Raw genomic sequence first — 23,433 nt, 5'->3', positions numbered from 1 at the left:
CCATGGTGAACTTCCAGTGACCAGTATGAGAGAGTGTGGGAGCGATAACGCCAAATATTTACCACCCTGCTCCCCAGTCACACCTGATACCTTGTAACATCGAGTCACATGACATCGGGGAGCGAAAATGGCTGATTTTCACAAGTTGGCCATTTTCACTTAGGGATGTACTCCCTTTTGTTGCCAGCGGTTTAGACATTAATGGCTGTGTGCGGAGTTATTTAGAGGGCACCAAATCTACACTGTTATACAAGCTGTACACTGACTACTCAACATTGTATCAAAGTGTCATATCATCAGTTCTGTCTCATGAAAAGACATTAAAATATTCACAAAAATGTGAGGGGTGTACTCACTTTTGTGATATCCTGTATATATACAGTATATGTACCTGTGTATCTCCATAGCTGTTATCCTTCCAGCCGTGCTCCCCAGTTCCCGCGCATTCACACTTTCCACCATCTCGCTCGCTCTTCATGCAGCTGTTTTTTCTGTCTATATTTAGCTCTGTTTTTCAGAGTGATCACAATGAAAGTGGTAAAAGGTGATTAGCCTGCACCCTACAGGCTTTCTACCTCCTTGTGTCTCCTCCTTTTTTCTTCATCCTGACATCCCCAATCCATCTCCATAACTGTCTCTTCAGTAAGTTCTATATCTCAGCCGACACTTATTATGCCATTATAGTCATATCCTTACTGTCAGGTTTTCTCATGCTTTCATATCTTTGGTAGCTAATGTATCGTTTGTAAGAACATTATGAAATTTCGTGACCCTATTTCACAGTTTATATAGTGCTCAGCATAAATGAGTACACCCCAACAGATTTAAAACAAGATTTATTATTTTTTGTACACAAGAAAAAAAGTAATTTTCCTAACAGATTATTTGAAGACCATGTTGCAAAATAGGACACCCCAATGAACGTTTTAATGGCAAAGCTAAAGTTTAGACTGCAAAATTCTAATTAACAAGAATTCAACCACAGGTAAGTCTAATTGTTAATGAAAAATGTGTCCAGCAGACAGATGACAAAAAAAGCATTGCTTAACAAAGAAAACCCCTTCCATTTCATGCTGTCAGCAATGGCACCACATGGAAGAGAAATGTCACAAGACCTGAGAATGAATTTTTTTTTCTTTACACAAGAAAGGTGAAGGCTACAATAAGCTTTCTTTATCAGTCAGAATACTGTGGCAAAAGTGGTACAAAAATGTAACAAATATGGAATTAACCATCTCATAGAGGCGTCCAGGTTGACCTGGAAGTTTACACTTAAACAAATAAATAAGGCAGCACTCTGTAGCGCCACTGCTTGCAAACATGAAATATGAAAATTGAATTGCATTACTGGTAACGAGAAATGCCTTATCGTGGCTACCAGGTACACATGAATTGGCCAATTTATGCGCTAAGCTTTCTCAATTTTTCATATTTCTAGTGCAGTAATGCAATTCATTGTTCATATTTCATGTTTGCAAGCTGTGGCGCTACAGTGTGCTGCCTTATTTATTTGATTGTATAGGAGTTGGTGACTCTAGGTTAGCACCTGTTCACACCTAGTCTATGTTTGGATGTGACGGTCAGTATTTTTGAAATTTACGCTTAAACAAAAGCGTGTTCCTGTGAGAAGGATTGAAGAAAATCAACATGAAAGTTTACTGCAGTTAGCTAAAAAGTAGAAAGCCATACCAAGGTGAGTGTTTCCCTTGACACAATCCTGCGTTTACTGCAGAGGAATGGCAGGCATGAGTATTGTCCACAAAGGAAGCTTCACCTAAATCCCATGCACAAAAAAAAATCTCACCTAAAATTTGCCAACCCCATGGTGAAAAATACAGTGTCATGTAAAAGTTTGAGCACCCCCTGGTCAAAATGACTGTTATTAGCGGTTGCAAATTGCCCTTTCCTCAGTTCAAAATGTCTTTAAGAAATGGCACTTAACAGGAATAGTGGAGGTCAAGATAACGTCTGGAAGACCAAGCAAAATTTCAGTGAGAGCTGCTTGTATAATTGCTAGAGAGGCAAATCAGAATCTGCTCTTGACTGCAAAAGACCTTAAGAAAGATGTGTTGTGGTATATTGTTCTACTGTTCAGAGACACCTGCATAAATTTGGCCTTCAGGTTGTGTTGCAGCCAATATGTATAATAAAGAAAACTTGGCGCTCAATTTCTAGAATATTTTTGGATTTTTTTTAATGCAGCCAGAAAATAATATAGACATTTTGGCCTCACTGGCCTTCATCCGTAACGGATTGCAGTCTAATGGTTAATCGCGTTCAGTGCGATAATAGGAGTGACACCATAGGCACTTTAAATGTCTGGACATGCACTAGGCGCTGGGTGTGCAGCCTGTATAAGATAGTACCTGGGTGAGTGGGAGTGCCAGCGGTGGATACCGCGTCACTGATGACTGCACGCTGGCACCCCCACCCACCCACCTACAGTGAAACATGGTGGTGGCAGTGTCCTTATATGGCTTAGTGCCCTTTGTAGATGTGTAATTTTCCAACATGGCAATGATCCAAAACACACATGTATTGCTGAAGAAGAACATGATGAAAGTGACTCAGTGGCCAACTATGTCTCCTGATCTAAACCCAACTGAACACCTATGGGGAATTCTGAAGAGACAAATTGAGCTTCACTCTCTCCATCCAGAATCCAGGCTCTAAAACAGGTTGTTCTTGACGAATGAAAAAAGACAGATGTTGCAACATATCACCAACTGGTTCATCCCATTCCTAGAAGACTTGGGTGCTGCCCTTAAAAATCATGGAGGGCATACAAAATACAAGATGTAGTTGTTTTTGTTTTTTTTATATTATTAATCTTACTTTCACAATGTGAATTAAAAAATGTTCTATGAAACTCAGTCTTGCCAAACTTTTGGAAACTGTTCTTGTGTTTGTTCAGTGGGATATTGATTAAATTCTTACTTTTCAAAGGGGTGTACTTTATGCTGAGCACTGTATATTGCATACTTAACTGGTTCTGATCCCATGATATTTACTCCAGAGCTGTATTTACAATTCCACTGTTATTATAAACAGTCATACTTACACATCCTTAACCCTTCACCACTGGCGATTTTCCATTTTTCGATCTTGTTTTTTTTCCTCCCCTTCATAGCAGTGTTTAAGCACTGCTATGTATAGCAAAATCACGATTTCCTATAAACTTCTGGCCTTGGGCCGGTGTTCACAGGCGTCTCGTGATGACAGGTACGGGGTCTTCAGCAGATTCCAGGCTGTCATGACAACCTATCTGCACCCTGCAATCACATGACGGGCATGCTGATGGGCGGGATCAATGACGAACTTCTCGTCTGTGAGTGTTAAATGCCACTGTCAGTGATTGATAGAGGCATTTAACTGGTTAACAGTCGCGGATGGATCTCAAATCCACCTTCGGCTGTAGAGGCACTTGATGGCTGACTAAATCAGCCATCAAGTGCGGGAAAGATGTGGTCTCAGCATGTGAGCCCACATCAAAGGCCATGGCCGAAGACGTAAATATTGGTCATGAATGGGGTTAAAGGGAATCTGTCACCAGCTTTTTGCTACCCCATCTGAGAGCAGCATGATGTAGGGGCAGATATCCCAATTCCAGCGGTGTGTCACTTACTGGGCTACTTGCTGCTTTGAATAAAATCACTGTTTTATCTGCTGCAGATCTAGCAGTCCTCTGAATGCTGAGCTCTGTATAGCCCCGCCCCTACCACTGATTGGCAGCTTTCTTCCCATGCATAATGTACACAGAACGCTGCCAATCAGTGGTGGGGGCTGTACAAAGCTCATGAATATCGAGAACTACTTGGCAGCAGGTTTATTAGTCATTTAATGATAATCTCCTGCTGATCAAATAGTTATTTTATTAAAACAAGAGCAAGTAGCCCAGTTAGTGACACTTCACTCTCAGATTAGGTGGCAAAAAGCTGGTGACAGATTCCCGTAAAGGAGTTTTTTGACTTTGTTGACTTATCTTCAGGTCAAATATCAGATCATTGGGGTCTGACACCGGGCCCCCCACCCGTTCAATTAGCCATTAGCTTGGCCACATGTAATCAGTGTATACAGCACTGTGTAGTGGCCATTGCTGAGAATAATTGCATGGCAATGGTCACTACACTGTGAAGGCGCCTTGTTTTTCCGCTCTGTCCACTTTTTACATTCTTTAGGAGTTCAAAACATCTGATCTTTGGAGTGTCGGGTGTCGCATCCCAATAATCTGATATTGATGACCAAGCTCGTCAATATCATAAGGCTCGACATCCCACTTACCAGCTTCCCTGATCTCCTATGATGCAGGGGGCATTTGCTTAATTAGACTATTGCACAGCATGTGATGTAAAGTGCAGTTTCCATAAAGCAGAATAAGCTTCATTAGTAAGTAGTAATGCTAAAAGTCAATATCATACCCTTTGAAGGGCCTTGCCATATAACTTATGTTAAGAAGCTGAACTAGTTCTCCTGCATGGCACTGATGAGGGGCAAACACCCCAAAACAACAGTATGCAAATGGAGTTTCTAGTTTGGCTTCTTACCCTAAGCCATATGGAAAAGCTTGTAAAACAATCGATATTGATTTTTAGGATTGCTGCTTTCAGTAGGTGGCACGAGACCTCCTGGCCGCTTCCTCTCTGTAGAGGCTTTGCACCCCAAAATTAAAAATGCAATTGGCTCTTCAAAGCCAAGGGATAAGATTTCTACAAATTTTCTTCAATTGTGGGGTCTGCACCTGTCAGACTGTATGTGATACTCTGTGGATATGCCATTATTGCGGCTATGTCTTTAAAGCTGTCTTCCCATCACATGCATTTACAGTATGAGTGTGTGATCCATGGGGGTTGCTGAGATCCCCATTGATCTTGAAAATGGAGTTTTCGTGTCTCCCTTTCCATCAGGCGGAGGCCACAGACGCGTAGTCTGATTCCAGTATTTCTTTAAGAGATACGTAGCAGAGTTGCTTCCATATATTACATTTATACCTTTGCACTGGCAAATCAGTGTGGTCCCACTGGTCAGACCCCCACATATTTGTGGAATATACAATTAATATGAAATATTTATGGTTATTGGCAATTGTATCTTGCTATATGGCCAAATAGGATGTAATAGTGTCCATATAGACAGTACATGTACCGTCTTCTATTCCTGCTCAAGTTACATCAAATTTTATCACATTATAGACTTATAATAAATGGCGTCATTTCCATAGTATCATTAAGAAAGCAAGTAATTGCCTTTAACTCATTCCATACGAGTAGGCAAAGCTGAAATACTAATTTCTTCATGCTCACCTTCTGGCCATCGGTTCAAACATAGGCCTCATTCAGCCTCACAGATAAACTACCAGTCAAAGATCAGCTTTCATTTCCTTATCCACCCTGCTAGAAAAAAAGCTGTGCTGTGATTGGTTGCAATGGGACAGTTTTAATAAGTTTCACATATTGTGTTATAACTGATCTGTCTTAGTCCAATCAATTTCCCAGTACCTAATGCTACATAGAGGGGTGTGTAGAGGGTATTTGATAGGGCAAATGTGGCTAATATCCTAACTAAAATACAGATTTGTCCGATGATGTCATCAGTTTAGAACCTCAGCAGATTCCGGTGACATAATCTTTGGCTGGTCTAACTCAATAGTCCCTATCATGTTCTCTTATGGATTCAAGACTGTACACAAAACACATTTACAAAAGTTCCATTGATCCACTAATGTATATCCGGTCCTTGAGTATGACACCCTTGCCAAGCAATACGCCGATATACCTATTCTGAAGTTAGAGGTGGTCTGTTGGTGCAAAACATGGGGGATGGGAGTTATAACTGGACCGTATCATTTTCCTCATGCTAATGACCCCTCCTCCACTTCCGGTCACCCAACCTTCCAACCATCAACCTTCCACCGCTATACATTTAAGAGTAGTCTCCATCCGCAAAATTGCCTATTTAATACTGTTTTTTTTTGTTGTTCTGCTTAGTGACGTATCTGGTAGATTACATTTTATGAGCAGCCACTAAAGGGTTGCATGAGATTAGAAAAACATGGCTGCTCTGTACCAGAAACAGCATCACTTTTGCCCTTTGGTTGTGTTTGGTAATACTGTTTGACCTTGTTAACTTGAATAGGGCTGGACTGTTTTTCTCATTAGACTTTAACTTGCTTCTAGGTCATAGTGCTCCTTCGTGGCATCTTCTCTGACTAACTACCATTCATCTCTTCCAAACAGTGGAGGTCACCCCTCTCCTCTCTGCAGCAGTACCCTCTCCAAACAGCCTCCCCCCAAGTCCCGGGGAGTTGAGGCAAGAGCCACGGGCAGCGAGTGGTCCCGGAGTGCCCATGGACACCTTGAGTCGGGAGCAGCAACTTCAGCAACAACTTCTTCTGCTGAAACAACAACAGCAGCTCCAGAAACAACTTCTTTTTGCCGAATTCCAGAAGCAACATGAAAACCTGACAAGACAGCATGAGGTCCAGATCCAAAAACACCTCAAGGTGGGACATTTTGCTCTGGAGGTCGCTATTGACCTCATCATGTGTCGAACATTTTACCTCACTCATCTCATTAACATTGGTTTTGCTGATTTCTCCAGCCACTGCTCTAGTGAATGCTACCATTGATGCCTTCGACCAGCCACAAACAATAACCTTTTTCATCGTCCTTTAAATGTTTTTGCTGTTCTTCCTCGGCTCTTTTCTTGTTGCCATAGTGGTTCTTCCTTTTATTCATTCCTTATTTCTTTCACCACAAAGACATAATCTGTCCCACTAGCAGCACATGACGTCTGTTCTCTTCATTTCAGAGTCATCTACTGCTCATTAAACCGCATGCAGAGTTCTCCTGTAATCCTCATCTACAATGGGGGTGTGTAAGAAATTTAAAGGACTTGGCTGGAACGTGAACTTCAAGTATTCTACCTTTTTATAAAAGTCCTTGTGTCGATTTAAAGGGATTCTTCAGTTTACAGAATTCCAACTTGTTAGAAACGTTCCCTAACAATAAACCAATCATAAACTGTCCTCCTGCTGTACCCCCAGAGGTTAGAAGTAGTCTGAGGAGAAACTAAGTGCCACCACAGGAAAAATTAAGCATTACACAGTGCCTGGTAAAAAGGTATTTTTTGGTGCAGATGCCAACACTTGAGGTAATCTTGTTAATATATGTGGACTGTTATCAAGAATTCCTATTCCTAAGTCTACCATACCCTTAATATGGCCATACACATTATAGAAATGTCACTCGAACAGCTTTAACTGGATCAACCAACTAGCTATGTATAGAGGTTTCCTGACTTTCTCCCGACCATAGATGGAAAAGGACAGAAAGATTGGGCATTCAAGCATTCAATATACCCAATCCTTTCTTCTCAAAGGAGATAAGCCACTGAATGAGTTGTCAGGCGCCACCTTATTCTGCTCTTTCTATTGAGAACACATTTGTCAAACATGAATGTATATGAGAGATAGGAAGAAATAGCTGTTGGCTGAGTGAGTACTCACTTGACTGACAAGTATTAATGTTGTAAGACCACCACATTTTCCCATGGTAAGGTCAACGTGATTCTTACTGTTCCTGTTGTCCACATACAGCAACAGCAGGAGATCCTAGCGGCCAAGAGACAGCAAGAGTTAGAGCAACAGAGGAAACGAGAAAGGCAAAGACAGGAGGAAGCTGAGAAACAGAGGCTGGAACAGCAACTCCTAATATTGAGGAACAAGGAGAAAAGCAAAGAAAGTAAGAGCAACGTGATGTCCAGAGGTGGAAGGGAGTGTGGCAGTGATGTACAGACTGTTCATGTTGTGGTGGCCATAAACTGGTTATGTTCTTCCAAGGTGCCATAGCCAGCACAGAGGTTAAGTTGAAGCTTCAGGAATTTCTGCTCAGCAAATCTAAGGAGGTACCAGGGAGTGCGAATCATTCCATCTTACAGCACCCCAAATGTTGGTGAGTCTAGAAATTTTCAGTATCTGCTTTTTTCTATAAACTGTTTGTATTTGTTCAGGAGTGAAGCAAACCCTTGTCAAATTTCCAAATTGGAACCCTTCACACCCTCGCCCTATCTCAGGCCCATCTTGTTTGTAGACAGAAAGAACGGGCTGACCATCAGGCAAGTTGCCTGTTGTATTGTACTTTTTCGATGTAGTATTGCAAAGTACAGAAACAAATGAAGGAGTTTAACAAGGTTGACTTGATCTCATCTCCACAAACCTCATGGTGACCTAGGTCCCGACTGTTTGTTAAAAAAAAGTTTACAAAATGCACCTGCCATCTTGGTATCTCACCACTTCAGTTCTTTTTTTTTTTTCAGGGGAACTCACCATACCTCACTGGACCACAGTTCACCGCCTCAGGCTGGGTCACCAGCTACACCTCCTTCTTACAAAATGCCTCTACTAGGAACCTGCGATGGTCGAGATGACTTTCCCCTTCGCAAAACTGGTAATTTGTTTCATTCATGACACTTCCATTTTTTATCAAATTTTTTTTTATTGAATTTTAATAGTATTAAGGCTGGTTTCACATTTGCGTTTTTTTTTTTTTGCGTTTTAGCGCAAAAAAAAACACAAAAAAAAGCATGCGTTTTTTTCCCCTATACTTAACATTAAAAACGCATGCGTTTTGACGACGCGTGGGTCGTTTCTATGCATGCGTTTTGTTGCAGAAATGCAACATGTAGTAATTTCTAGCGGCGTTTTTTTGCCGCAAAAAAAACCGTATTGATGTCTATGTAAACGCATGCGTTTTTAAGCACATGCGTTTGCATGCGTTTTAATAGAAAAACACAAGAATACACACTGATAAGCCACCCCCCAACCCTAACCCTAATGGATCCTAACCCTAACCCTAAGGGTTAGGATCCCTAGGGTTAGGGTTAGGATCCCTAGGGTTAGGGTTAGGATCCCTAGGGTTAGGGTTAGGTTCCCTAGGGTTAGGGTTAGGTTTGGGGTTAGGATCCCTAGGGTTAGGGTTAGGTTTGGGGTTAGGGTTAGGATCCCTAGGGTTAGGGTTAGGATCCCTAGGGTTAGGGTTAGGTTTGGGGTTAGGGTTAGGATCCCTAGGGTTAGGGTTAGGATCCCTAAGGTTAGGGTTAGGATCCCTAGGGTTAGGTTTGGGGTTAGGGTTAGGATCCCTAGGGTTAGGGTTAGTTTTGGGGATAGGGTTAGGATCCCTAGGGTTAGGATCCCTAGGGTTAGGTTTGGGGTTAGGGTTAGGATCCCTAGGGTTAGGGTTAGGATCCCTAGGGTTATGGTTAGGATCCCTAGGGTTACTAGGGATCCTAACCCTAACCCTAGCTATTTCTGTTTATAGTGGGTTTTCTAATTGATTTTGATGATTGGCAGCTGTCACACACTTCTCATAATGCGTTTCAAAAACGCAAACGCAGGAAAAAACGCATATAAACGCGTCAAGACGCCACGTTTCTTTTAAAACATGCAAAAACGCTTGTGTCTAAAAAAAACCGCAGCGTTTAAACGCGTTTTTTCACCAAATGCGTTTGCTTTAAAAACGCTGCGTTTTTAAACGCAAATGTGAAACCAGCCTAAGAAAACAATAGAACAACTCAACCCCAACAGCCCATCCCATTCACCACTTCTGAGAAAACAACCTCAGAAACATGGAAATTACTACTACTACTACTGATATAAGGGCATGGCAGATCACTTCTGTCATGTTGTGTTAACATCACTTCATTGTGCCAGAGATAGCCACTATTTTAAGTATTAAAAAAGGGACCTTAATAAAACAGTATACGATCTCTAACTAGATGGAAGCAACGACTCATCGAGCCATTGAGCCCATAAAACCTCATATTTACCAATTGCTTGTTTCTTACGATAAATACCTTTCTCCAGTGAAATAAGCCAATTGACCTTGTTAATAAATTCTTTTTTGATAGGGGGAATGTCCCGTATCCAATGTTGTGCGATAAGCTTTCGAGCAATATATACAGTGGGGGAAATACATATTTGATCCTTGTTGATTTTGTAAGTTTGCCCACTGACAAACACATTGAGAGATAGAATATCAAAAATAAAATCCAGAAAATCACATTGTATAAATTATATAAAGTTATTTGCATTTTGCAGTGAGATATAAGTATTTGATCCCCTACCTAAGGATAGGTCATGAGTGTAAAAGCCGTGGATAACCTCTTTAAGGACTAGAAGAACACAGTATATGGCAGGGAACAGTCTGCTTATAGACCATATTACCAATACTATGAGGGGAGCAGGGTTTGCAGTTACACCCCATGCCATATAATGTGTTGAATGTTTTCTAAATTCTTGTTTTCCCCATATAGCCTCTGAACCAAACTTGAAAGTTCGTTCACGGTTAAAGCAGAAGGTTGCAGAACGGCGCAGTAGTCCTCTTCTCCGTAGGAAGGATGGAACCGTCATCAGTGCTTTTAAAAAGAGAGCAATTGAGATTCAGGGTATCCATCGAATTTCCTTAATTTCACATTCAAATTTCCCCACCATCTTGTATTATACCCCCTCTCTTCACTCATGGGTAAGCAACAGGCCCACGGACTCATCAATGATCTATTTTTTTACCCTTCCAGTTTCCTCTGTATGTAGTAGTGCCCCCGGGTCAGGACCCAGCTCTCCAAACAGTTCCAATAGTGCCATCTCTGAGAATGGATTGACGGGGAGTGTGCCCAATATTCCTAGTGAGGTAAGTGCCTTTGGTCTGGAAGATCTAAAAAGGTCTTCAATATTGAATTAGTGGGTGTTTAATTCCCAGCTCCCCTGCCAATTATCTGCATAGAGGGGCTGCAGCAGTCCATTTTTCATTGTGGATGCATCGGGTGCCACAGCTCAGCCCCAATCAATCAAATGGATGCAGTAATATGGGATATGACTGATCACTGTGTTATATTTCATGCTCATTTCCAGATGCTTCCCCAGCAGAGAGTTCTCACACTGGATGGAACGGGAGTCCCTTTAGGGTTATATACATCCCCTTCACTACCTAATATCTGCCTGCAGGGAAGCGCCAGCAACCTCAGTGTGAGTACCTCTGTCAAAGTTGGGACATTTATGACCTTGAGATAAGCTAAAAGAGGAGACTGCAAGAGAAGCATTGTATTGGAAGATGATATGTTTGTATTACCTCTAGAATTTTTTTTTAGGGCCAGTTCACCCCTCAGGAGGGAGCAGAGCGCCAAAGCCTACGGCCAGGTGGAGCTTTCCTCACCGCCAACTCACTCTCTACGCTGGATGGTGGGGAGATAAGTTTAGGGGCTCCTTCCCTTTTGCAACATGTACTACTACTGGAGCAAGCCAGGCAGCAGAGCGCCCTGATAACAGGTTATTATCTCTTTTGGTGCTTATCCTGACTTTTCCTTAATTTTTCCCCATTTATTGCTGACTTCTCTTAGAGATGATTTTTCCTGGGTTGCGTACTTGATTGATTTTTGGTTTTCAATATACTTTTTCCTTCTGCTTTAGTCCCACTACATGGTCAGTCGCCCCTCGTCGGTGGAGAACGTGTGTCCACTTCCCTTCGCACAGTCACAAAAGGCCAACGACATCGTCCCCTCAGCCGCACACAGTCCTCGCCGCTACCACAAAGCCCACAGGCCCTCCAACAACTGGTCCTTCAACACCAGCATTATCTTGACCAACAACAGATTAGTAAAGTAAGTAGTGATGTTGAGAGATGGGTCTTAAGGTCAAATCCTAGATGGTTCTCATGTTGCTAAATGTCTTATCTGGTAGACAGTGGAAGGAATACGTCAACCTCCGACCCATCCTGAAGAAACAGAGGAGGAACTGACAGAACAAGATGGGGGCGAGAGGTGCCGTGCCATCTTCACATTGGATGGAGAAACCGAGAGCGAGGAAACACAAGAAGAAGAAGAAGGAGCAGAGGATGAGGAGGATGACAGTGAAGATGGATCGACGAACGGTGCAGAACATGCATTTAAAAAGGTAAGAGTATACAGTACTTTAAAATGGTAGAAGTGTGGGACTAGACATCTAAAAGTGTCCACTTCTTATGTTGTGAAAACTACACTCAGAGCAATTCTTTGGCCAATGCAAAAATGTTGGTGTTATCCGGAAACTCCAGTAGAACAATGCAACACACATAGAAAAAAGACACTGGATAACACTAGGAGGAAAAAGCACAGAAGGGTTTTATCCAAGGGAGATGGAAGCGTTTAAGGTTATACTAACCATATTTAGTTGTGTATACCCAACTTTTCAATCACTCAGCTGATACAGGTCCAACAGGTCATCAGACAGTGAAAACACAGATAAGGAGGATTTGGGGATAATCTATCCTGCTGGTATCCCATATAATAAGTCCAAATCCAGACCAACAGTACACGCGTTTTTTCTTAATTTAGTCAACTCATTTCGAAACACTACAGGCTTCTTTATCCGGACAATAAAAGATGCTTTTCAGGTCCTGAATCAGGTGACAGTCAGGACTATAATATATTTCTTAGAGATAAGTGGGGATTATCTTAGCGGGCATGTTGATGGATGAAAACGGGATCCTAGCTGTAGGCCAAATGACCATTCTGCTGACAGCTGCTGTGTGTGTATGATCCATACAGAGGAGCCCGGACTCTGGGTCTGATACTAGTGATGAGACAGAGGAATGGAGATCTGCAGGGCAGGAGGAGGAATGCTCTGCGGGAGGCGATGTTTGCAGTATGTAAGCCTTGTGTTTTGATGTCAGAGCACACAGTCCATTGATGAGGAGAGCCGAGTATGACTCATTCATTAATGACTCACCCACCTCCCTCTTTCCTGTGACTCAGACGCTTCTAACCCCCCATCCTTTGACCTGCTGGGAAAGGCATAGGGGGCTGCAGTTACCCAGAGGGAAGGGGAGTTATTTAGATGGAGGGTGAGGCCAGATTTTTTTGTGAATGAAAAATGCTGCATTGACATAATAATATGCATCACCATCTGTAACCACACAATGTAGAGAGACCAGCTGAGCTCTGCTACACACCTCACATTCCCCCAGACCTGTTACCCCAATGTCCTACTACTTCCAGGAAGCTGAAATATGGAGAGATGTTTGGGCAGGTCCTCATCCTTGAGAGCTGGTGGTCAGGAAGCTAAAATATGACAATCTGATTAGAAGTGTCCTTAGATTGCAGCGCTAAGGGGGCCGCACACCGTCCATCTCTCCCGACTCCTCATACGCATGTACGCTCTGCAGAGCATGTATGTGATTTGGCCAGGAACAGCGGAGTAAAGGCGTTTCCAAACTCTTTCCTGACATATTATATAAGCTAAGAAGAGATCAGGTATTTCACGCCAATCATTTTTGTTTTCAATGGAAGTGTCTTATGGCGGCTTTTCCTGTCTCCACATTAAAAACATATGAACGTTGTGTATGGGGGAGCCGGGAGACATAGCTGAAGGGCGAATGAATGTTGTGTATGGCTAATGTAATCTGTATGGCCAGCTTAAGCGAATGCCAGTTACCTTTGTAAATGGCTTATCTCCTGAAGAAGTGCCCCATCCATCTCTTCCACAACTTCCTCTGTTGGGGGGCAGTCAGGAGACCCCTACACACAACAGCAAGTCTGCCTCTCCTGCAGAACTTAGAGGGTTGGGGTGATTTTCTTGTGTATGAGGGCCTCTAAAGTCACTGGTTGTCAGGTAGATGAGATATAAGCTTCTTTCAGAGTAAGGACCTTGCCGAAAGCTTCTGAGACATGGCAGGGTCCTCACACTAAAGAGCTTGCTATTACCAGCAATCCAACAGCGGTCAGGTAGCTGTGATTTGAAGTGCTTTTTGCAGGGTCTTCACATTGGAAACCTGTAGTCATTGGGGGCCAGAAAGCTGAGCTATATGGAGTCTTTACAATGGAGAGCTAGTGGCTGCTAGTCCATTTCTGTCACTAGTGGTGAAACAGCTGAGACATGAGAATCGTTTGGGAAGATCCTTGTAGCGTAAACCTTGTGGTTTACTGGAATTAGGAAGACGAGATTTGGGGAGTAGTTTGTCAGGGATCATAGTTTTTGGTCATCAGTAATTCTCTTTCACTAGTTGTTTGTCAGACATGGAGAACAAAGTTCTTGTTCTGAAAGGCTTGTGGTCCATGGGGCTTAGGAAGCTGAGATTTGGTGAGTCATATAGACTTTGCCGTGGAGAAATACTGGTCAGCATTCATCTTCTTTCAGTGATTTTTAAGATTTAGTTCTAAGAGTGCTTAATAACCCTGCTGTTTTCACTTGGTTCTCATTTAGTATGATGTCATGTTTCTAAACCTCGGCTGAAGATACCAGTGAGGTAGAAAAACTCTGATGAACACCGGTATGAAGACCATGTCACACAACTCCCAGTACCTCAGCTTCCTCAAATCAGTTTCCCTCTGTCCCAAGGGCGGTGATATCTACATTGTTAGGTTATGGTTACAGTGAAGTCCAGTGATGCCAGAAGTGTTCCCCACGAGGTCGCTTGTAATATACATTTACCTAGGGGGGGGTATTAGCTGTGTTTGTTTTGAACATTGGCAGATTTTACTTAATTCTTATGACTCGCTTCCTATTGTGTCATACGCTGCGATTATTATTCTGAAATCTGCAGTACCTTATGACATGGGTTTTCACATTTGGTATATTGGATAAAATGGTGTTTGTTTTTGAGGTGCTGCCTCCCCCACTGGTTACTATGTAACTGCAGCAGTGGAGGACCTCTGCTGGTCTATATGGGTACTGCTTTCTGAATTTTGGAGCACATACTGTATGTGCTTGACCGTCGTGTGTCTTTTGAGATTAGCTTTGATTTTCGCTCTAATATCCCTTGGAGATCTAGAAAACTTTCAATGTTCTGTCTGGGATTCGCCTATTGAAATGTAGCCACATTTTAGCCGCAGTGTGCCCATCTGGCCCATTGTGCGGCCAATAGGTTGCTATGACATGTAGCATTGGACTATGGTGCCTACAGCATGTGATTGGGCAACAAAAAATGTGGTTTTGCTCAGTCCATAGATTCAGAGTAGGTCCTATGGGTGCCTCCTGCTCCGAAGATCTCGGTTTCAAACCCAAACTTTAAAAAAACGGAATCCCCAGCAAGAAAACGTAATCGTTGGGAACAGAATGAGTGTAGGGGTCTCCAGACAAAGCCGAGAGGTCTATTTTGGGGAAGAGATTGACTTTTATTATTGTTCTGCATTTTCGAACTCTTTGGACAGGTACGAGACTGTATGTGGCGTTCTACGATCCAATGGCGGAGCAGGAAGGCTGCTGTGTATTGGGAATTTATCCTACTGCTTTAGATTTCATTTTTGATATTGTGATGTGTTATTAACCATTTCAGTATTGGATCCACCCTCCATATGTCACTGATCTCAGGCTGTTGTTACGCCTCTTTCAGATGTTTCCGGACACCCTTCCTCTGTATCAAGGTTCCCTGCCTCACTCAGCTTTAAGTCGCACACAGTCTTCTCCTGCCGCTCCGCTCACCACCCTCAGCTCTGAGCCGCGGCGCAGAGTTCTCAGCAGCACAGGTATGTCCGTCCGCACACACATAACATTAGAGGGCTCCCCTTAGACCCCGGAAAGGGCAACTTGTAGCTTAAGATAATAACATTAAAGTCTGATTACAGGATATGAATGTCATCCTTTCAGTATCTCTCTCTGTTAGCCATTAAAGAAAACTGCAGCGTACAGTGTCTCGTGCTCTGAAAGACCCTGCATCTATTAATTACACAAGTTCCTTTAATTAAAGGGTTACTCCCAAAATCACAAATTATCCCCTATCTATGAGGATAGGGGATATCTTGCTGTTCACTTGGGGCCCCAAGGAATTTGATTGAGAAAACAATGAGATTGGGGCTCAGGAACCCAGAGAACATGGCTCTGCAGCCCCATCTTGAATGGAATGGAGGTCCATATACTCGATGTCCACTTCATTCATTGTCTATTGGACAGCCAGTGAAAGCTGATGCAATGCTCCCATTGACAATGAATGGATTGGAGGACAAACATGCATACCCCTCCTCCCTTCAAAACAGGGCTGCAAAGCCCTATTCCGTTCCTGGGGTTCCAGAGACCAAATTTCAGGATCACTGGAGGTCCTAGCTGTTGGAACCCTAGCGACTTGTGATTTTGGGAAGAACACTTTAAAAGTAATCTGTCAACAACAGGTTTTAGCTATCTATTTTGAGAACAACATAATGTAGAGACATACTCTTGCCAATCAGTGTTGTTGGTTATACAGAGCTTAGTATTCGGAGAACTGGTAGATCCGCAGCAGATAAAATAGTGATTTTATGAAAATTTCAGTAATCTGAACAGTAAGTTACACAGCCTTGGAGTTAGGGTCTCTACCCCTATAACAGACTGCTAGGAGCATCATGTAATACTAAATTTCTCCTGTAGTGGCCACTGCAGGAGAAATGTGCAATCCATCCACTGCTTGACCAGGCGATCACTACTGATCCCGGGAGGCTTTGGCTGCTGAGTCTTCTGTATTTATGATGCTGCCTTTTAACAGTACCGTAATTCTTTTTGCACAATAGGGTGATAGTTCTTAATGCTAGATGACATGTAGCCTTCATAGCTCTTGTGCCTTATACCCTTGCTCATCACAGTAGTCTTACCATTCTCCAGAGACCAGTGACATCTTGAAGGCATGGAGAAGATAACCGCTTATTACTTGAAGGAAATGACTAATTCTAATGAATAGTAGAATTCATTCCTGACTAATTATTAAGCTTCATTATTGTGGATAGTGTAGAGGGCTGATAAAATAGCACTTTTTCTACCCTGTCATCTATCTCATCACTGTTCCACCCCAATAAATCTGAATTATAAGCAACTAACTAGTATAATTTTATGAAACCGAAAAGTTCTGGTAATTCCACTTCCGTACTGGATTTACCACAGGAGAGGTCACATAACCAGTGATTTATCTGAAGGGGGCTGGCTCATTTCAGTAGCGAAGCCATTCCTTGTCTATGGGTTAGCCAAGAGAAGGGGGCTCGGCTTACCTATTTAAAATAGATTTTTCTCCAATTTCAGAAGTAGTCATATCTAGCACAGATAGAACAGGATCACTTCATAATTAAGAAGATTTTTCCACTGCTAGCCAGTAAAGAGATTTTTCACGTTGGTATGGCAGTGGTTATATGGGACCACTCCTACATATAGAATCCACTGCTCTTCCTAAACCTTCATGTGAGACACGTGAGAGGGTTGTCCACATCTTGCATTGGCTTTTCATTAGCATGACCCAAAACAATCTCATCTCTGGGGTTGGGGTGGCCATCAGTCAGCTGTAATGTGCAAGGGAACCTGGTGGTAAGTGCGAATTGACCATGTAGTGGCACCACAAGCAGGGCTGTGGAGTCGGAGCCCATTTTGGTGGAGTCAGAGTCTGTGTCATGGAAATTGGGGAGTCGGAGGTTTGGCTTACCGACACCACAGTCCTGGCAGGGCTGTGGAGTCGGAGCCCATTTTGGTGGAGTCAGAGTCTGTGTCATGGAAACTGACGAGTCGGAGGTTTGACTTACCGACTCCACAGCCCTGAACAAGGGCAATGAAGCATTACTCAGTGCCCGGTGAAGTCAGTGGCCTTTCCATGTAATTCATGGAGATTTTGGGTCCTTTACAAAGAGGAGAGACTTGGTAGCTGCTATTTCCTCCTGATAATTGCTAAGAACGAACGAGGACCCCCCTTTATATATAACTTTATCCAAATATGATATGTAAAAGTTGGTACAGGTTTGTTTTCCTCTCCAGGTCTAGTCTACGACACTCTGATGCTGAAACACCAGTGCACTTGTGGAGACACCAATAACCACCCAGAACATGCCGGGAGAATACAGAGTATCTGGTCCCGTCTACAGGAGACTGGTCTACTAAACAAGTGCCAGGTGATTTATGTGGCTGGGAGAACCATAAGTGGATGGCGGGTAATAATCACACAATGGGGTGGCATGGGACGGCTCACAGATTGATCTATGGAGCTCAGAGTGCGCATATGGTGAGACATGTCTGCACTAGAAGTGTGTAAATATGGTTGACACTGAGCATATGGAAATATATTTTAGTGGCAATCATTGGGGTTCTATAGACTAAGAGTGACATGATGTCCCTCTCACAGCGCGTGCGGGGCAGGAAGGCCACGCTGGACGAGATTCAGACGGTACATGCAGAGCATCATACCCTCCTGTACGGGACAAGCCCACAAAGCCGCCACAAACTGGAGAGCAAGAACCTGCTGGGTGAGGGGCTGAAGACATAGCTACTGGCTGGGAACCAAGATGGAGTAGTAACATTTAGAGCTGGGTACAGAAGTAACCTTTTGGGGAGGGCAAACAAATAACAAAAATAAGGGGTTGGGGGTGGGGGATAATAATCCTGCATTGTAAAATTTGGGACAAGGGACTTAGATGGACGTTACCCGAGAGCACCAAAAGTGTATCTCCTCTACATGGAACTTTCTATAAAACATAGTTATGGTGGGTCACACTTCTTGTCCTCAATATCACCAACTTTCTTTTTCAATCATCCAATAGGACCACTCTCCCAGAAGATGTATGCAGTGCTCCCTTGTGGTGGCATCGGGGTAAGTTCTGGTACATTCTCATTTTTTTGCCATTTAGTAGAATTGCAATCACTATAGCAGTGAACACCCATCTACCATATACTGATTTCCCTTTTATGGACCCTACTCCAGTGTCCTCCACTTTATTCATTATTTCAGGTGGATAGTGACACAGTATGGAACGAGCTCCATTCTCCACCGGCGGTAAGAACGGCTGTAGGATCTTTACTTGAGCTGACATTTAAAGTTGCTTCTGGAGAATTGAAGGCAAGTCACAAATGCACCATATTAAACTATAGGGGGCACTATGCTGTTTTATCCACCACTGATTTACATTCTTTGTAATGTCATAGAATGGATTTGCTGTAATCCGTCCACCAGGACATCATGCAGAAGAGTCCGTTGCTATGTAAGTATCATTAGAATGGTCCACATAATGGTTCAGCTAGCAACATTGGGCCCCAAACTCATTCTTTTCATGACCTGAAATGGGAACTGTACTTTGAACAAACTTTGCATAAGTCAATATTTTAGGCAACTATGCAACATATCAGATCAGAGAAATCTGCTTCCTCCTCTACGTATGAGCCACTTCTCCCCCTCCTTCCGAATTCATCATTCATTCTAAAATAAACAGCTCAGACAAGATGGATTGCCAACACAGTGAGGTGTCAGGTTACACTTTCTATGCAAATGAGATGGGGAAGGAGTGAGCAACAGAGTGCAGAAACAGGCAGAGGGAGACACAGAAAGATCGTGCTAAGCTTTCTAACAAGTCTATAACTTCAGTGCTGGATTGGCATGCAGACATTACCCATACCGCTGCTTATTTCTGTATGCTAAGTAATGGAATGGAGAGCAGGAATTCCTCTCATGGGCTGTGTATGGGAGAGATCCTAGTTCTCAATTTCCTCCCACCATGTCGGAGTCAATTACACATTAGATTATAGATGTTGCAGGGGGAAACTCTTGAACATTCATGATACAAGTCATATAATGGCCAGAAATAGTGTTATTCCTCATATACACATACATCACAGCTTATTCTGAAAAGTTACTTTTGAAGATACGGTTACCCTTTAAAGTGTCCCTAACCTTCACACTGGCACTGTAGGAAAACCGTAAGTTGATCATAGACTGCTTTTCAAGTCTCTAATATGGCTCACTGACATTACACCCCTGTGTTTGTGATCCAGGGGATTCTGTTTTTTTAACTCCGTAGCCATTGCTGCCAAACTTCTCCGTCAAAAGATGAGCGTGGGTCGGATCCTAATAGTCGACTGGGTGAGTTGCCAAAATTACAAAAATATAACCGGCCGTTATTTATAAAATAAGTGACTCTGATTTAACTCTGCTAATCCTGTTTATAGGATATTCACCATGGCAATGGAACCCAACAAGCCTTTTACAGTGACCCCAATGTCCTGTATGTGTCCCTCCACCGTTATGATGATGGGAACTTTTTCCCTGGTAGTGGCTCTCCAGAGGAGGTGAGTCCCATTGACTTGGAGGGGCTCCAGACCATGATTCATGGTACCAAATGTGTATACATACTATATGTCTGTATTTAACAGGTTGGTGCCGGTTGTGGAGTTGGATTTAATGTGAACATTGCATGGACAGGAGGAGTGGAGCCGCCTGTAGGGGATGCGGAGTACCTGGCTGCTTTTAGGTAATGTGTTAAACCCTATATTTTTTCATATTTTCCTGGCTGACCAATCATGGTAACATTCTCTAGATCAAAGTCTTTTTATCTATAAGGTTTATATTTCTTGAGGACAGGTGTTTCCAGGCCTTCATTATGGTCATTCGTGAGCAGACCTGCCACCTCTTCTACCTACCTCTTTTAAGTTGTGCTCCATTAGGGAATTGTCAAGACCACTAAAGCAGAGGAACCAATGAGGGAGAATAACAAGTGGAACTTTTATCTCTGATTTTGTAAATTGACCTATCGGTAGTATGTAACATGTCTGGCTTGTCTTCCCAGGTTGGTGGTCATGCCTATAGCCCAAGAGTTCGCACCAGACCTTGTCCTAGTCTCAGCTGGGTTTGATGCAGTGGAGGGGCACCAAAGTCCACTTGGAGGCTACTCTGTTACAGCAAAATGTAAGCATGAATGTAAAAAACTGTAAAATCCACTAATATGAGTTTCTAAGCCAGGAGTTATGATGAAGAACCAGGATTGTACGAGAACGTCAAGAAAAAATACCAATATAATTTGGTAAATTTGATTTCATGTGTGCTTTGTCTTGAAATAGCCCATAATTTTTGGCTTGTGTGCTGTCGGGAAGATCACGACAGATCACCACAGATTTATGATCTATGTCCTTCTGATCTCAGTAATAGACAACATGATCTGATCCAATGGTTTTCTTAGCAAATGATTAGTCACATGTGACAATGGTGACCTTAGATGAAGACCATATTGTGTGGCAACTATATACACTGTGAAAATGAATTATTTCTATCTATAGCTGTATTTTTGGTGGTTGCACCATGGTGCCACTAGTTCACCATGGTCTGAATAAATGTTGTAATTGCTGCCTCTACAACATGTCCAGCTATGGCATTGGTGACCTACTCAACCTATGACCAATGCAAAACCAGATTAATCTAATCCATTTTTCAGATATAATCCTACTTACAGTTTATTTCATTAGTTATGTTAATTGCTGACCAAAAATGGAGATCAGAGACTTGTTGCACAGTAGTAAGCAGCGTTATTGAGTTTTATAGGGTCCTCTAAATTATGTCAATGCCTCTATTTTGTCTGTGTGTCACTTAGGTTTTGGACACCTCACCACACAGTTGATGACTCTAGCAGGAGGTAGGGTTGTCATGGCATTAGAAGGAGGACATGACTTAACTGCTATCTGTGATGCCTCTGAGGCTTGTGTGTCATCCCTTGTAGGAATGGAGGTGAGATCGGGATGGTGGAAGGTCATGAGATGTGGTGATAGGAGCCTTATTCATGCTAACTGGAATGTTCTTACTCCATAGCCGGAACCATTTGATAACAGCGTTCTGCAGCAGAGACCCAGTGCCAATGCAGTGACCACTCTAGAAAGAGTCATTACTATCCAGAGTAAGTGCCAGCTGTCAGTCACTAGTAGGACCGCCCACTGGACTCCTATATATATACAAACGCCAGGGATTTCAATGAATAAAATGCAAGTCATACTGAATCTTTTCCTGCAAACGCATATATCATTCTGCTCAGCTTCTCCTTCTCTACATCATAGTGTGCACAGATCATACTGTATGTACAACGGGAGAGGTTTCCCTTAAGGACTGTAAGCTTTTCGTTTTCCTCTTTCCTTTTTCCTACCCTTTTTACAAGAGCTTTTTTACGAGGTTTTTATATTTCCACTGACATATCTATATGAGAGCTTGATTTTTGCTGAACGAGTTATAGTTTTGAATGATACCACACATTTCAAGATATAAATGTACTAAAAAGAAAAAAAATCCAAATGGGGTGGAATTGATTGTTTTTTGTTTTAGGCTAAGTTCCCACAATGAGTATTTGGTGAGTTTTTGATGTACATGTCCTGCAGCATTTCTGCACCTATTCACTAAATTGCGTTTTATGGCTTTTCTGGCATGGCGGGCTGAAGTTTTTAATGCTATCAATTTAGGGTTCATATGACCTTTACATTTTTACTCCATTTTTTGGTTAGGAGGTGATATGACCAAAAAACAGTTCATATATATATATATATATATATATATATATATATACAGTGGGGCAAAAAAGTATTTAGTCAGTCAGCAATAGTGCAAGTTCCACCACTTAAAAAGATGAGAGGCGTCTGTAATTTACATCATAGGTAGACCTCAACTATGGGAGACAAACTGAGAAAAATAAATTCAGAAAATCACATTGTCTGTTTTTTTAACAATTTATTTGCATATTATGGTGGAAAATAAGTATTTGGTCAGAAACAAACAATCAAGATTTCTGGCTCTCACAGACCTGTAACTTCTTCTTTAAGAGTCTCCTCTTTCCTCCACTCATTACCTGTAGTAATGGCACCTGTTTAAACTTGTTATCAGTATAAAAAGACACCTGTGCACACCCTCAAACAGTCTGACTCCAAACTCCACTATGGTGAAGACCAAAGAGCTGTCAAAGGACACCAGAAACAAAATTGTAGCCCTGCGCCAGGCTGGGAAGACTGAATCCGCAATAGCCAACCAGCTTGGAGTGAAGAAATCAACAGTGGGAGCAATAATTAGAAAATGGAAGACATACAAGACCACTGATAATCTCCCTCGATCTGGGGCTCCACGCAAAATCCCACCCCGTGGGGTCAGAATGATCACAAGAAAGGTGAGCAAAAATCCCAGAACCACGCGGGGGGACCTAGTGAATGAACTGCAGAGAGCTGGGACCAATGTAACAAGGCCTACCATAAGTAACACACTACGCCACCATGGACTCAGATCCTGCAGTGCCAGACGTGTCCCACTGCTTAAGCCAGTACATGTCCGGGCCCGTCTGAAGTTTGCTAGAGAGCATTTGGATGATCCAGAGGAGTTTTGGGAGAATGTCCTATGGTCTGATGAAACCAAACTGGAACTGTTTGGTAGAAACACAACTTGTCGTGTTTGGAGGAAAAAGAATACTGAGTTGCATCCATCAAACACCATACCTACTGTAAAGCATGGTGGTGGAAACATCAAGCTTTGGGGCTGTTTCTCTGCAAAGGGGCCAGGACGACTGATCCGGGTACATGAAAGAATGAATGGGGCCATGTATCGTGAGATTTTGAGTGCAAACCTCCTTCCATCAGCAAGAGCATTGAAGATGAAACGTGGCTGGGTCTTTCAACATGACAATGATCCAAAGCACACCGCCAGGGCAACGAAGGAGTGGCTTCGTAAGAAGCATTTCAAG

General features: G+C 42.6%; 2 protein-coding genes across 10 annotated transcripts in view; one reads left to right on the top strand and one right to left on the bottom strand.

Moving 5' to 3' along the window:
* The window catches only part of LOC138664622 (uncharacterized), a 101,902-nt gene extending 101,421 nt beyond the window's left edge, over positions 1 to 481 (bottom strand). Inside the window, exon 1 of the mRNA XM_069751473.1 lies at positions 392 to 481. Within this exon, the coding sequence (XP_069607574.1) occupies positions 392 to 478 (87 nt within the window). The 5' untranslated portion in view covers positions 479 to 481. The remainder of the gene's footprint in view (positions 1 to 391) is intronic.
* HDAC5 (histone deacetylase 5) overlaps positions 1 to 23,433 on the top strand; it is a 118,451-nt gene that overhangs the window by 83,099 nt on the left and 11,919 nt on the right. For 5 of the 9 annotated variants that reach the window (XM_069751472.1, XM_069751468.1, XM_069751470.1 and 2 more), the window contains 22 exons: positions 6,234 to 6,499; positions 7,595 to 7,739; positions 7,838 to 7,949; positions 8,314 to 8,444; positions 10,309 to 10,440; positions 10,570 to 10,682; positions 10,904 to 11,017; positions 11,140 to 11,317; positions 11,459 to 11,649; positions 11,729 to 11,941; positions 15,357 to 15,489; positions 17,726 to 17,859; positions 18,090 to 18,210; positions 18,505 to 18,554; positions 18,693 to 18,800; positions 18,887 to 18,942; positions 19,730 to 19,817; positions 19,904 to 20,023; positions 20,108 to 20,205; positions 20,521 to 20,639; positions 21,319 to 21,452; positions 21,534 to 21,618. In XM_069751472.1, the coding sequence (XP_069607573.1) occupies positions 6,234 to 6,499; positions 7,595 to 7,739; positions 7,838 to 7,949; positions 8,314 to 8,444; positions 10,309 to 10,440; positions 10,570 to 10,682; positions 10,904 to 11,017; positions 11,140 to 11,317; positions 11,459 to 11,649; positions 11,729 to 11,941; positions 15,357 to 15,489; positions 17,726 to 17,859; positions 18,090 to 18,210; positions 18,505 to 18,554; positions 18,693 to 18,800; positions 18,887 to 18,942; positions 19,730 to 19,817; positions 19,904 to 20,023; positions 20,108 to 20,205; positions 20,521 to 20,639; positions 21,319 to 21,452; positions 21,534 to 21,618 (2,841 nt within the window). Of the gene's footprint in view, positions 1 to 6,233; positions 6,500 to 7,594; positions 7,740 to 7,837; positions 7,950 to 8,313; positions 8,445 to 10,308; positions 10,441 to 10,569; positions 10,683 to 10,903; positions 11,018 to 11,139; positions 11,318 to 11,458; positions 11,650 to 11,728; positions 11,942 to 15,356; positions 15,490 to 17,725; positions 17,860 to 18,089; positions 18,211 to 18,504; positions 18,555 to 18,665; positions 18,801 to 18,886; positions 18,943 to 19,729; positions 19,818 to 19,903; positions 20,024 to 20,107; positions 20,206 to 20,520; positions 20,640 to 21,318; positions 21,453 to 21,533; positions 21,619 to 23,433 lie in introns of all 9 variants that reach the window. The other 4 variants (XM_069751466.1, XM_069751465.1, XM_069751469.1 and 1 more) reach the window with 1 other exon arrangement.

This window comes from Ranitomeya imitator, chromosome 2, assembly GCF_032444005.1.
Source record: "Ranitomeya imitator isolate aRanImi1 chromosome 2, aRanImi1.pri, whole genome shotgun sequence".
NCBI classification, from domain to species: domain Eukaryota; kingdom Metazoa; phylum Chordata; class Amphibia; order Anura; family Dendrobatidae; genus Ranitomeya; species Ranitomeya imitator.
The sequence above is the reverse complement of the archived record's forward strand: the minus strand, read 5'-3'. Positions and strand labels throughout refer to the sequence as shown.